The sequence below is a fragment of the Lutzomyia longipalpis genome, chromosome 1, assembly GCF_024334085.1.
Source record: "Lutzomyia longipalpis isolate SR_M1_2022 chromosome 1, ASM2433408v1".
In the NCBI taxonomy this organism is placed as follows: domain Eukaryota; kingdom Metazoa; phylum Arthropoda; class Insecta; order Diptera; family Psychodidae; genus Lutzomyia; species Lutzomyia longipalpis.
In genome coordinates, this window is record NC_074707.1 from 32,769,757 (window position 1) to 32,785,562 (window position 15,806).

Below are 15,806 nucleotides of genomic sequence, written 5' to 3' on the forward strand. Positions count from 1 at the left end.
AAATTTAGACATTACCGCGATATTAATCATTCTGTTTTTTTTTTTTTCATACAAATAACAAGTCTTAATGGAACGGTGTTGCTTTTATATGTATGTAGGTATGTATTATACCTACATAATGCAACAAGGGCGCATCACTCGCCAAGAGCTTGATGTGTGAATTAACAAATTAATTTTCGTCACATGCCGACACTCTGCCTGGCTACAAGGCGACGTAATCAGCCTATATCAGTTATTAAATTTTAACATACCTTCTTAATGAAAAAATTAACAAATTAGTTCTTTAGTATGTATATTGAATTTTATTATATCGTTGCTATAAGCACAGCTCATTATTAAAATAAAGTATTACCCTTTTCGCGTTCATTAAACCTTTTGTGTTCACGATAAACATAGAAACATTAGGTCTTATTCAGCGACCAAGAAATCCTTGAAATCGTTGAAATTTTAGAAGAAATTCTTGAAACAAGGATTTCTTGGTCGCTGAATAGGGTTTATTGTGTCAAAATGTTTTCAACATGAAATAAATTTTTAACAAGCCTAAAGAAATTTTGAATAAAGCTAAACAGCAAAAGGACTCATATGCAGAACATTGATTCATTTTATGAAACATGCTAATTGATAAGACACAAAAGGCAAGCGAAAGATAAAATTGACCAAGCAAAAACTTCCTGAATCTTGAGTGGTTCATTAAAAAAAATAAGTTTAGGGGTGAAAAAAAAACAATGGAAATAAGAGTGGACATAAAGAAAATGTGGATCATCTAGAGGCGTCTATTCGCCTCTACAGCAATTCTAAAGATTTCAAATTCAAAAATTGATTATAACTATTCACAATTTCACTTTTTGCGACCTAAAATTACAACTTATGTGAAACACCAACTACAGTCAGGTATCAGTTAGCGTCACATAAGATGTCTCTCTAATGAGCAGAAGAAGTACATCTGATGTGACGCTAACTAATACCTGACTAACTCTAATTATGAAATTTATATGATGTATTGCATTTAACGCAAACCAGGGAAGTCAACTTAATCAAAGACGAGACATTCAACAAAATTGCATTAGCAAAAGTCAAGAAAGCTTCCAATAGAATTGCTCCCGCGCAAAGTTAAAACGGAGATAGTGAATCTCAATTCTCTATATTAAGTACGGGAAATAATGGGGAAATCTGAGGTAAAATAATGAATTTTAGAGAAAAAGTTTTTCCTTGTTATAGCGAAAATATTTTTAAGACATAAATGTTTAGTTTTTATTTTTAATTAATCTGTTTCTTTTACATTTCTCAATTAAATAAAATATGAGAAAAAATCTTCCGTTTCCTTTGAGTGGTTTTTAGAAGTTATTTTCGAAAAGAACAACATTGACTAACCTTTTTATTAATTGTATAATAAATCTACTCAATCTTCAATATAAACTACTTGTCGCGAAGGGGTTAACCATCTTATGTCCGTGATCTCTTAATATATTTTATTCATCATAAATATCTTTTGTTATATAAAGAATTTTTAATTCTAGAATTTTATTTGGTTTTCTAAGCAAAATGTCTGATGCTTTTAATTTAGTACATAACTAACTATAGGTAACACAGGTAGGTATGTAGCTGAAGATACTCTATTAGATTTTTTTTTAAGTTTTATTCTTTTATTCCGAATTTAGTGGCAAATCTGTCCACCTGCTCCCTTAAATTTGGATAAAATGATACAAGCATATATGTCAGATGAACTTTAAAGCAATTAATTTAGTTACACAAACCCCAAGAAAGTTGACCAACTATTACCCATATAGAGATTAAGTCCCTTTACTTCTTAGCCTTTCCTTAAGCTTTTAGTTGTTATTCAATACAGCAATTAGCGGTTTCAACTTCAAAACACTTACCAATTGTGGTTGTTGTTGGTAAGAAGAGGAATTGTCCTGTATTTGGATCTCGTACTAATTGAAATCCAACAGGTGGTATTGGCATAGGTAGCATTGATTCCATCGGCACAGGGGCTAAAAGTAAATAATAATTCAATGTAAAAAAATGAATTTGTTAAAATTTCATAAAGTTTCTAATCAAAAATTGCATAAATTGCTTTGGGTGGATTAGATGGATGAAAAAACGCGGGAAACCATTACTGAAGGCAGTTTGTTTACATGCTCTCATGTTTGCTGCACGATTATCGTTTGCTTTGTGCGCACACCATTGGGCCATGGTGGTGCTCCGCCTCCGTATCATGATTCGCTGCCTACGAAGAGTTTTGTCGAGAAGACGGTGTGGTTACATTTGAGAACTTCCTACCGCATTTGATATCCACAACAGTGGTGTCGAGTTTCATGGAATTCATTCGGAGGTTCGCGAGTTTAGCGAAACAAAAAATCCCCATAAAATTAGCGAAACTTCGCGTGATGAGCAACATTTGCACGCATTACACATTTTCCTTTTTCTCATTTTATTTTTCTTTTTATTTTAAATACAAATATATTTTTGTTTCTCCCACTTCCACCGCAGTTTCTGTTCCTTTAAAAAAAAACCTTTTGCTTTGCAAGTTTTAGAGTTCCAACAAAACCCTCAATCTGGTGAATTGCATTGTAACATGAGAATTTAGCGATATCTCGCTGTACTCTGCATGGGTGGATTTAAGTTTTATAATAGAGAAGGATAAGCAGCATACAACTGGATTTTCTCATTATTTGTTTTCCCTTTTATTTTGGATTTTTAATTTAGAACTTTATCCATTTTAATTATCATTTTGTTGTTTGTGAGTTAACCTATCGCATTCAGTCGAGCATAGATAACAATGTTTGATAGTTTCTAAAGCATCTTCGACTTATATATTGATGATTTTAATGAAAGCATTTCAAAATTGATTATCTGATTTTCCACCAAAGATAAGACAAGTCATCATTAATCTTCGTTTTTACGAATCTACTTTCTGAAATATTAAGTAGGGGTTACAGAGTACGGATATTCTGAATAAATAATGATCTTGTGATTTTTTGAGTTTAAGATAGATTAGAAATAAACCAGATATAAGCTAGGTCTCAGGTTAGTGAGGAATTCACTTAATTCATTGACTATGAAAATTTACGAATGCTCATCCTTAAAAAATGTTTGAAATATTGCTAGAACGTTTATTTTCCAACCGATTTTGATAAACCGTATTAGTGTTACCATGTTTGTTTCAAGTTTTTTATGTTGAACATTTTTCATGGGAAATATTAAGAGATATCTTACTCGGACCTTTAGAGAAATTAGGTTTTACGATTTTAGGAACTGAGACGTATTAGGTTCCTAATTTACTGAGCTGTAATAAATTGGTTTTAGGCTGACTTTTCGGTTTAACTAGTTAAGCCGTTTAGCGTTAGTTTTACTAGCAATTTGTCATATTTAATTGATTTATTTTAACGTTTTCATTTGACTTTTTCACCTGAGATCACTTTCTTTTTATCCATAATGTTTTAATGCAAAACTAAATCCACTTAGAACCTATTTTTAGAAACGATAACTGCTATTTAAAGAAAACCTTTTAATTAGCTTTATGTTTGTTTTTATGAATAAAAATTAAAGGAAAAAGAGTTCGTGAAAGTCTTTAAATATCTCAGCTCAACCTTGTTTTTACTATAAAAACAAATACGATCTAGACTATCTAGGTCGCTTACGTTTATAGAATTACGTCAAAACCTCTACGTGAAAAAGAGCATAAAGTACGTGATTAAGGTCCAAAGTTTCTTTAGACTTTAATGGTTTTAATTCGCGGAATACCTATCCTTAATTTTTCTTCATTTAAAAATAAATTAATTAAAGAGATTTGTATATGTTTTTATTTATAACGGTTTATGATAATTTTGGCGCCATCTTTAACTGTTTGCGACTATATACACGTCGGTCATTGCCTGATTTTATTAAAGACTTGGGGTCATCATTGCATGAAAGTTGGTTTGGTATTACAATTAATAACGGGTGGATTCTGTTAAATGTGAAAAAATTCTGCTCACTGACCATGAAATTTGCAAAAAGAACATTTTCTCTTTCGTGCTTACGGGCTTTTAGGCACTTTGCTTGGGATTTCGCGTCTAGAATGAGTGGGAGATTTTCGTTGAATTCATGGGATCATCATCCCTATTATCAGCAATTCGGATCGGACGTCTGTTGCGGTGTATGCTGAGAGGGTTTTTGGCGCGGAATTGCACTTTGAGGTTTTCTGGGTAAATTTGCATTCAAAATACGAAATCTGTGTGCATTGAGTAGCATGTGGGGCGCAAACACGATTGATCGCCATTCATTAGCTTGGCGCATATTTGGGCAATTGAAAGGAGGGCTTAAAGGCATGTAAGTACTTACTGGGATACTGCCAGAGAGCAGGTGGGGTCCTCACTGCATTCTGCATACTGGAAACACCCATCGTGACCGCCTCAGATGTGAGTGGGATCATGGTGGAATTTGTGCCTGCGAAGAACATATTTTGACTGAGAGTCGGTGTGGCGCCACCTATATGTATGTTGTGTCGTCCACGCGTGGAGGAGTCCCCGCGAAATGCAATTATTTTGTGCATTTTGATTGTCGGAAATGGGTGATGATGAGTGTGGTGTCGGCACGTTATTGTTCATTGATGGTGCGAAAGAAAGAGGATGAAAGAAACAAAAATAAAATAAGAGAAAAAAGAATAAAACACAAAATGAAGAAAACGCAAAAAGAACAAAAAAAAAACACATTTAAATTGATGATTAACAGAAAACCGAAAGATCGGGATGAGAGAAAAAATCATCTCTATGTTAATGAAGGAGTGGTTCGACCATTTGGAGAATTTGCTCATTCTGGCGTGCGAGGCATTTGTGAGCAGCTGACCCCATTCAGTAAGCAAAAGTAATTTATTTGAGATAACCACGAGACTCAAATCTTAACTGCCTAAATGCGTCTTGTTATCAAAATTACTCTGAAATGTTGTTGTTGCACTAAATTTCCAATGGAATGTTCAGCTTTATCTGAAGGACTTACAAAAATTCTTTAGAGAAAAAAATCTTTTTGAAAGATTCTTTAAAAGAATTTTGTGAATAAACTTTTATTAAAAGAAAATTAATTCAAAAAATCAAATCGTGGTTTGAATAATCAAAAACTTAACGATTCTTTCATTGAAATTTTTTGTGTGAAATAAATTCAAATGCTCAACACACGTGAGAGCTATAAAAAAAAGTTTTAGAACCTCTTTGCGTGGTAAGCTATTTCCGAGCTACTGGCTTCTTCTTACACACACACGGCTGTGACCAAGGTGCAGTGTGGAGTGCAATAATTTCTCGCGGGAAGACGTATGTGACAATTTGAATGAGAAATTGCTGCAAGATTGCACATCTCCACCCCTATATTTTGTTCTTTTCTCGCGTGATTAATGCTCTCTGGGTGCAACATAACATACCTAGATCCGCCAATCCAATACCGAATCGATTGATATCCTTAGGCTGCTGCTGCTGGGCATTAACATGCTCCTGTAGTCTCTGCCTGGCCACGGCAATACCAACGGGGATGGCACCAGCTGATATTGTTGAACAAGATACAAATTTAGCTACATATAATGGACGTTGTACAAACATACATATGCATCATATATATAGGCAGAAACATTCATATTTCTGCCATAGAGATATCAGCACATAATCTGCAAGAACTCACCCGTATGCTGGCCACTCGTGACACTGCTGTCCATCGTGCCCTTTGGGGATGGTGATTCAATTTTTACCAAAGTATTGTTGGAAGTTGTTACTTCGGACACTTGGCAGGGTTCCCTCTTAATGTGAACCACTGTATTGCTGCTACTTGTGCCACTATGCCTAGAAGCACCACGGACAGATGCAACAGATGATGATGATGATGTCGAATGTACGGATGACAGGGATGTTGTCCATGAAATGGGCAATGTACGACTACAGCCGGAATTTAAATCACTATTTGATACGGTGGATGATACTGTCGTAACTACTGGTGATGCTGCTGTGCAGGATCCCGAACATGGTGACGACGCAGCCCCATCGGCTGGTGCAAAATGACTGGCTCCATCTGATTTGTGGTTTCGCGAACTCCCCGCACTGATGCTCTCAGACTTAATGGAGAAATTCCCAATGGGTGGCAATGGTGGCACCTGAATCTGTAGTGGCTCCACTGCCGTTGCACCATGCTCCCACCGTCCAATGCATGTCTTCTTCGAAACGGATGTACCGGTACTGAGAAAATCCGTCTGTGACTGCACGAAAATGCTACTATTTGCCTAGATGCGTAGGGGGTGCAGAAAAAAGGGGAAAGAAAATCAAATGATAGGAAAAAGAAAGTGTTTGGTAATGGTATTGAAATACCCCCTACCCTCTGCATATAGACCAATTTTGAGATTGTACGCTTGGGTTGAGCCCAAAAGAAAGGGGTGCATAGATCAGATGCATAAAGGGTGACTGGCATCGGGTGTCTCTTGATTTCTCTTGAAAAGTTTCTTTTTTTCCCATTAACTCACATATTTTTAATTTACTTTTTTTTTAATTTTAATTTTTTTGTACATTTAAGGGCCATATTCTGCGTAAAAATTTCTTTTATTTTTATTATAAAAGGTCATTTTGGTATTCAGCGTAAAAGATAAAAGAATTTTGGTATTCACCATAAAACTTTTATGAGTCTCCAAAAATAAAAAAAAATTAAATTGGTATTCAGGGTAAAAGTTTTTCTCGAGTTTTTTTATGATAAAATTACATTTAATGTCAAAATATTTTGTATTTTCAAAATATTTTGTCTTTTATTTTGTTCAAAATTGCTCCCAAAAGTAAGTTTTTGGAAGTCCGTTTATGAGCGTTTTAAGCTGTTTTATGTCTTTTGGTGATGTGAAAAATTCTGAATCTGACAGAAATTGATCTCATACTAAAATTATCAAGGCAAAATTATGTTTTTGTTTAGTTCTTGCTGATAAGTGACTACATAATTTATTTATTAAAAATAAACAATTAATTAAAAAAAAACAATTCTGCTAAACATATTCGATAAATTCTTAACAATTTTGTGGGCTAGTTTGTAATGACCATTTCAAAGGTTTTACCCGTTTTACCCAACTGATAAAAATTTTTTAAAAATTTTGTTACAAAAAAACGGTATTCTGCGTAAAATATTTTTTGTTATAAGAGATTTTTTGACGACTTTTACGATATAAGTTCATAAAATAGAAATAAAAGATTTTTTGCGCTGAAAAAATAAAATTAAATGTTTTTTTTATGATATATGTATGTTTTTTTTGTTGTTTTTTTATTTGGGTCCTGTTTTCAATTCATTCATTGCGTCCATCCATTGGGTCATATACTGACCTAAGAATTAGACGATTTATTTCCCTGAATTTAAATAGATTAATTAATTTTTCCAAGACACCTAAATTGGGATACCCTGTTGAACTACTTGGGAAATGGAAGAGAACTTCTGGAAGAAGAGGACACCCACATTCACAACAGTGCACATGGAACCCCATCAATAAATCATCAGATTTTTTCATAGTTGAATGGATTTAGCACACATGTAAAAATGATGATTCGGTATCTGGAATAAAAAGGGGGAGAAAAGCATTTTTCCACTTACTTGACTGAATGCTACGGTGCCCGAATGAAAGTTCTTGGCGACTAGCTCTAATGGCGCTACTGGCATAAATGGTGAATTATGTGGTGGTGTGTTGTAACCTCCGGCCGCAAACAGGGATTCTGCAACTGCAAGAGATCAGAGAGAGAGAGAGTGGAGGCCACTTTAATCGTTTTGCAAAATGCTCATGAGATTTTTATGGCCACCCATTGGTCATAAGTGTGGGGATTTTTTTAGCTGATGCTGCTGCTACATATGCCTCATGGAGGACCCCATGAGAGAGAGATAAGAGCAATGGTGTGTGGAGGTAAGCATCAATTGAAACAAGTGATTTCCATTAGCATCCAAGTAGATCCACCACAAATTGCTCCCATCCCAAGGACAGTGGGGACGCACTGCAATAAATCGATCTCCACAGAGCTGTGGTGCCCGATGGAAATCGCGTTGTTGTACGCGATTTGCCATGAGTATCCCACGCGTGTGGTATAAGCGTGACTTGCATCACTTTTGCCACCACTGAGAGTCAAACTAATGAAAAACTAGTTTTATGCCGCACTCGGGCACAAATTATATATTCCCCATCATCCATCTCCGTCGCACACACTGATGGTGCTATTCTATGTTGTGTTTGAAGAAAAAAGAGGAAAAAGAATTCCCGAGGAGATGGTGACTGGGTCATTGCGTAATGCTCCACCACGGCGCTATTGCCAAAATGAATATGTATAATGCAATGGTAGAATGTAATTTATATTTGTGCTCGCGCGAATATTGCATTGGAAATTATTTAAATTTTTACAACAATGCGCAAAATTAATGCCAACAGAGTTGAATACGGTCACGGAAGATTTACGATTTAGGGACTCTCATCGGAGGATACATGTCAGTTCCACATTTACTGTGGGAAAATTCTTTGACTAAGAATTTGCATTCAAACAATAGGCAAAATAGATAGCATTAATGTATCACTGATCTCCTTTCGGGACAATTCACGTACAATAAGATTTAGTATATCTATGTACATATTCTATATAACTCTGCTGACCAATACATGAAATACAATATTTTTCTAAAAAAGTTTTTATTTCAATAAGAATTATGATTTCTGTATGAGGAAGGAATGAAACGCAAACGTTATTTCGTAGATCGAAATTAACTAAAGAAACAGTCTTGAATTTACCCGAAAAGAATAACCAATGACGTCATTATTTACTTGTTTGTTTCAATGTATGAAACACTTGCGCTAATGTTTCATCGACGTTTTTTAAGCAATAAAAATACTTTTTGAACAAATTTTTCATTTTATATACACAAGAATTTGTTCTATATTTTTAACAAATTCAAGGATTTCTTGACCGCAGAATACGAACCAATATTTTCACCAATTCTTGATATTTTTATTACCAAATTAAATTTTGGAAATCAAAGAAGAAAAAATTGTTAAATGACGTATTATTGATTAAAATTAATTAAGGTCTGGGATAGAAGGAACAGAAGAGTTCAAGCTAGGTCCATCTGGGAGCGTCAGCTAAGAAGATAGTGGATCAGGCCAAACGCATCCTTACAATTTTGGCCAAACTTTTGGAGGCTTCTGTGCGCCTATTCAGTGACAAATTTTATGAAAAAATTTCCCTTATTCGAAAGTTCTGATCAAAATTATAAGGATGTGTTTGAACCGATCCTTCGTCTCCATGGCAAGCGATCTCAGAAGGACCTAGTCCTTAATTATAATCTAGTCTTTTATAGTCGTTAAATCTAAATTCTACTAGTCCTTAATCTTTAATCCCAAAGTGGTTCAAATATATTAGCGATTCAAATCATTCAAATTTCAGCCTTCCTTCCCAAAGGATTAAATGGCTAATCTACAATTTTGTTTTCTAAAATCTATAAAATAACTGAATTAATCATATTCACAAAAATGTCACCAAAATTGCCTCAACTGTGACATTTTATACATATTTTTAGTATAAATTTACTACGCATTTCCTCATTCGCATATGCAAAAGAATATATTTCTCATTAATAAAGATTTATTTCTATTACTATTTCCAATTTTAAAAGTGAACATAAGAAATTTTTAGTTATATGTGGTGGAAAATGATAAATTATATTCAGCTGGGATGTTGTAAAAAAATCAAGTGATTTACGATAGGAAATTATCGCTGAGAGTGTTATGAGAATTGGGTTTTTCTAGTGGTAAAAAAAAATATATTTATGGGAAAATGAGTCAAGTTTAGTGCTAAATTTGTACAAAAATTTGCCTTCTCTCCGGGATTTCTTAGCGCGTTAAGAAAGAAGATCTTTTATCTGCAACACTTGCTGATTTGTAAATCTGCTCATGCAGTGTGACGAAAGAGATGCAAAAGGAGTATTCTTTTGAGTATGTACTCCACTTAAATATTGTGCATACGACCCATTATCTCAGGGGGAGACCATGTTCAGGTCGAGTGGGAAACCCCTTGAGACTCTGGCGGACACTTTTGGCGCCCATATGAGATCACTTCTGGGATGAGATGCTGGGTGCACAGTGATTGATTGCCTTCTGACTCTTGAGTATTAGATGAATTTGTGACATTAACCGAAACTTCTTCCACACATATTCCTGCATTGTCAAAGAGAATTAGACTCCAAGAAAATTTAATAAAAAATGATTTAGAAAATTCAAATCAATGAACACAATTTTTCCAAATCGATCATCAAGAGAAAATGTTTTTTTTTTTACTTTACAACGAATTCTTCTCTTCCTCTTTTGCCAGCGAAAAAAAAGGCGACGTTGGTTCATGAAAAATAGCATAGTGGAAATGAATTTTTATACTATGCTGCCTCATATGAGCAACATCACACAAGTATGCAGTGATTGATGACCAGTCTCGTTATGAGGAATGATTTTCGCTTTTATATTTAATTACCATGAGCTTCACGTGCGCCACGATAAAAACGGTGAATGACGAAAATTTTTGGGCTTTTTTTTTAATTCAATATCTGCCAAAATGTTAATTTGGTGCATCAGTGTCGAAGGGAAAATTGACGAGATTGAGGTTGAAGAACACCATGGGCTGTAATTTATTAAATAAAAAAATTACAGCGAATGGTTATGCGGTTGTGGCTTGGCATAGGACACAAAGGTCGTTTGGCTCGCATACAAATTATATTTTTTAATGAATTATTGTCTTATTAATTTGGTAAATTAGCACTTTAGAGCTTTAGTTACTCGAGCTACATATATAGAAATGTACTGGTAAGCTGACCAAGCTTACGGGAGCTGTGTTTCTTTCAGTGTACCAATTTTGTGAGAGCAAACTAGAACGCGAATTAATTTAAATACGCGCAAAGTCGGGAAAAGTTGAAAAGTCATACCCTAAGAAATGTTTGGAAGGCCATATCTCGAGAACGGATCCATAGATTTTCATAAACTTTTTTTTGTTTGAAAGGTCTTGAAGTCAGCTATAACATATCGAAAAATGAAAAAAAATTATGCCGCCATTTTCGAAAAATTCGAGTTCGAAATTTTCGAAAACTTTGTTTTTGACTTTAGCGCCTCTTGTGGTCATTTCTCGAAGTTGCAATGTTCTAGACATTTGTAGGGTTTCTCGAAACCTTTCATTTGCGCTTGAGTTGATCAAGATCGGACTTGTAGAACCCGAGATATGACATGTCAACTTTGGAAGGCTATATCTCGAGAACGGATCCATAGATTTTCTTAATTTTTGGCATGGAGCTAGATAATATGGTCAGCTACAACATATCAAAAAATGAAAAAAATTTATGTCGTCGTTTTCGAGATATTCATCGAAAACTCATCGAAAATTTTGTTTTTGATTTTTGGCCCCCTAGCGGTCACTTTTGAAACTTCGGATGTTCTAGAGAGTTGTAGGGTTTGTTGAGATCTTTCATTTGACCCCAGGTTGATCAAAATCGGTCAAGCCGTTTTCGAGTTATGGTCGATTTTCGATGAAAAATTGTGGCGGCCATATTGACTAAACGGCTTCACCGATTTTAGAAAATGAGGTATTGTTGGAAAGCTCTTGATGGCCCCTACAACATATCAAAATTTCAGCCCTCTAGCTATAATAGCGGCTGAGATATAGCGAAAACAAAATTTTGAGGTTATCCAAAATGGCGGATGGAGGGGTGGGGGGGTGGATTTGACTTCATAATCGGATTTCTTCAGGTCGATATTTAAACTTTGCCGTTTACCGCAAGTCTCTATCTATCACCGTTCTCTTGCAATTTAAGTTTATAATCCGGCCGGCCGGCCGGAACAAAACTTATTTTTGGCGCATACGTTTTTTGGAATGTGGGGACCCTAATTCGTGCTCATACCAAGTTTGAGCCCGATCTGACGACTTTAGATTTTGCTCGGTACACAAAAGCTGTGTCTGAAAGAAACACAGCTAAAAAATTAGTAAAAGGAGATTATTCGTTTCTTTATGGCAAAGAAAACTCTTGTCATTTGAAGAATAAATAACGTAACTTTGTAGAAAATGTAAAAAATATCAGAAATCACCAGAAATATTTCACATTTTTCACAGATATTTGCTAAACAAATTGGCAAAGATTTGTCTAAAAATGCAAAGAATGACGTCACCACTTTGCCTTTTGTTTCCTTTAATGCATGAAACATTAAAAGATTTTGCCGAGAATCATCGACGAAACATCAGCGTAAAATTTTCTTAAATTAAATAAGAAAAAAAAATACAATTGTGACGTCATTTTAGGAATTTTTGGACAAACGTTTGCCAGCTTTTCTCTGGGGGTAGTTTTTCATAGCCCCCCTCCTCACTAACGCGTACAATCCGTGCACCAAATTATTAAATAAAATTCGCCATGCCAAAGATGCATTGTGAGTGTAACCCGGGGAAAAAAAGATGATCCACCTATTGGCTCATTCATTAATTAACATGTCGATGGAGATTATTGTAATTATTATGCTTGACAGTTCAAAAATATGTTTAAATATGTACGGGTGGATGTTACACACTGCACCCCGTATAAGCCATGCGCCTCACCGTAGGTGATGGGGCGAAACAAATGATTTAATCCACCCACACTGTGGGGTGGCAGTGTGAAAGTGCACGAAGGGTATGAGTGTTTATGTATCATGATATGTGGAATAGAGTTGAGAGCATATCTGTGAAAAGCATACATTTCTCATTATTTGCAGCACGTACATAATATTTGCAAATGGAATATTGGTGCAATGAATTCCTATTTTAACCAACTCATCCCCCGCCGAAATCAACCCAATGCGCGCATCAGAAAACATAGATGGGGCCTTTGTGTTGGGCAACCATCCACCCAACCACCCCTTCGCATAAACATTGCAATGCAATTTGTGCTTTTCATTAAATTTTAATGCAATTCCAACCACTCTGACCGGGGCAGATCGATAGCAGCAATGCCAAACTGCGGCCCACATGGGTTTTAGCACGAAGGGGTGGTACATAGAGCGGGTGGCAGGGGGTTGCCAGAGTGACCTAATTTCATTCATCACATCGACCTCTGCACTGCATGATTCCCAGGCCAACAACTTTACCATATAGTGTTTGAGGTGCATTTGCAGGAGAGCAATGTGCTTTTAATCTATTCTAAAGAAAAATCTGAATGGACATTTTGACCATTTAGGGGATGTTTAACCATCTAATCAATCTCTCTGACTACGCCCCTGCAAAGGGTTAAAGTTTGTTTAGTAAATGAGAATAAAAATATCACGGATGGAACAAAATGATGCGAGAAGCTGCAGCTGAAATACGCCACTATAGTGATAAGAATCAAATTTATTTATGCTAAAGAGAAGATTTTATGTCTAAATGAATTTATGAGGGTTAGATGATTTTCTTTAACCTCATATAAATCTCTTTCTCTTTAAAAAAAATGTCTGCAATTTAAAAATTCTTCAAATTAATGATTTCAGTGAGAGAGCTCATTGTTGTTGGTGTTTGAAAATTCGCAGAAATATACCTAAATCAGTGGAATCCACACATTTTCAACTTGTTGTACTGTCAAGTACGGAGAGATTAAGCAATAAAATATTGCTGGTATTCCTCACCAAACTATCACCTCTGCATACTTATTGCTTATTATATTCCTCACCTGGAGAGATTGCGGTAGATTAGGTGGAATTTTCCCTATCGTGCCCAACAACTAAAATGCCCTGCTGTAGTTTTGCTGTTGGGTAGTTTAGTTTCATTTATACAAAATAGAACTCTCATTTTACATGATTATTTGGTTGCGATATACCAGAGAGAATATGCGGGGGTGAATTAACTATTCTGATAAAAAAAAGTAAAGCAAATTGTGCGTAAGCATTTGAGCTTCTTTCCGTGGAGCATTGTGTGAATTCTTCATAATACTCCACCATAGAGCATGAGGTGTGTGGAAAGGTTTTAATTAATTGGGAGAACTAATGAGAATTTGAGCTATGCAATGCTATTAATCAAATTATTTGACTATATATCATGTTGAGTTTGAGGTATGCAAAGTGCTTGTTTCACTGAATTCGTAAATCAAGCCACTGGATTTTTCTGATTGGAGCTGTGTGAGGAATATAAATCAATTTTTGTTACTTTTTCTCAAACATTTTTTCCCCAACCGTGTTCATAGAGGCCTCGAAAAGACACTTCAAGTTCACCACAACATCAGTGAACGGTGGGAATTAGCAAAAGTGGCTGCTGCTGCTGCAGTAAAGTAGCATTTGATGGACAATTCAATTATGCGATTACAGCATAGAGTGTAAATATGATAATTTCTTTGCCGGATGAAATCTCAACAGAGGGGTGTTCTGCAGAGCAGAGCAAGGTGCGGGAAACAATCGAATTGAATATTTGATGCACTTTATCTGTTTATTGCTTTGCAGATATCAAATCAGAATTATATACGCGCGGAATTGAACATAAATGGACGAGAGGGATGCGAAGCTTTCCTTTTATTTACCAAACTGACATTTGCATTCATCCCAGATGTCACATACAATGGAGAAATATTAAATATTGTCATATACTATAAAACCTGTCCTCGTCAATATGACTCACAGCCTCCTCTTGCCATGGAATAGGTACATACATAGGATAGAGCAAGGAGACAATAAAAGGCTGCGCGCTTCGAGGATTGAAATCAAGGTGAATTCACTATATACGATGCATTGTTTTCCATTTCTTTGATGTATTTTATTATTTTACTATTTTATATACATATATTATATTAAGAAAGCTCACACAAATATATATTACAAAAAGAATAAACTAAAAAATCTAATTTTAGATTTTATTAAAAATTTTAGAATTTAGATTTTTCATTGAAATTTTTTCTCTAAAACTACTTTGAAATTGAACCAATTAGACGTCATGCTAACTGATCCTAATTTCTTGAAATAAAAGAATGGAAAAGGGCTAAAGAACGTTCTAGAAGTGAAATTAATAAACAAATCCTTTGAAAATGAAGGTAATTATATTCCTTTAGGTGTTAATAAAATTATGGCAAAAAGGAAGAAACTCTTCACCGGGAAACCCCTGACATGTGTCGAGAAAAGAGGAAGGAATGACAATTCTATGGAACAAGAACAAGAAGGATTGTTGATGAAAGCTCACTATGGGGTCGGAAGATCTGACAGAATTGCTAAATTTCCTTGGGGGACGTTAATATGTGCCGACGAACATCGGAAACAAGGGAATATTGAAAATTGACGACAAAGCCTAAACCATTGACCATTTAAAAGAACTGTAACCTACCACTAGTTTAATCAATACAATCCAAAGGGATCATTGCAATTTAGCAGAGGCTACCATACTGTGGAACAAGAGGAACAAGTTAGAGAATAAAATGGCAGAGAAATATAAAATCAGTTCGCGTAGCATCCAAATCGCAAGAACAACTGCACTAGCATTCTACCACGACTATCCTTTATCCACTTTAACTGGCGATCAACGTGCCATCGTGGGTCAATATGCCAGTTGTACAATTCAAACCGATCCCACATGGAGATTTGCCAGACTTTACCAACAAAGAATTGAAAGATTTGAGCAAGGATCAATTATATATCTTTCAAATGGTACGTGCTGTCGGGTCAAGTCAGTGCTCCAGTGATCTTTCAGAACGTGATCCTGGAAATCATAATCACGCACGGTGGCTTACCACTGCAAACAGAATTCTGAGGACTTACGTGGGGACAAAGGACCAACAGAAGAACTAACGACAATCGTACTTTTCATTCAAAGATTTTCCGACGTATTTTGTAACAT

General features: G+C 35.4%; 1 protein-coding gene across 4 annotated transcripts in view; it reads right to left on the reverse strand.

Moving 5' to 3' along the window:
* LOC129785943 (protein winged eye) overlaps positions 1 to 15,806 on the reverse strand; it is a 140,002-nt gene that overhangs the window by 12,432 nt on the left and 111,764 nt on the right. For 3 of the 4 annotated variants that reach the window (XM_055820617.1, XM_055820615.1, XM_055820613.1), the window contains 5 exons: positions 7,576 to 7,700; positions 5,647 to 6,238; positions 5,393 to 5,509; positions 4,324 to 4,470; positions 1,878 to 1,991 (listed from right to left, as the gene is read on the reverse strand). In XM_055820617.1, the coding sequence (XP_055676592.1) occupies positions 1,878 to 1,991; positions 4,324 to 4,470; positions 5,393 to 5,509; positions 5,647 to 6,238; positions 7,576 to 7,641 (1,036 nt within the window). In that variant the 5' untranslated portion in view covers positions 7,642 to 7,700. The remainder of the gene's footprint in view (positions 1 to 1,877; positions 1,992 to 4,323; positions 4,471 to 5,392; positions 5,510 to 5,646; positions 6,239 to 7,575; positions 7,701 to 15,806) is intronic. The other variant, XM_055820616.1, reaches the window with a different exon arrangement.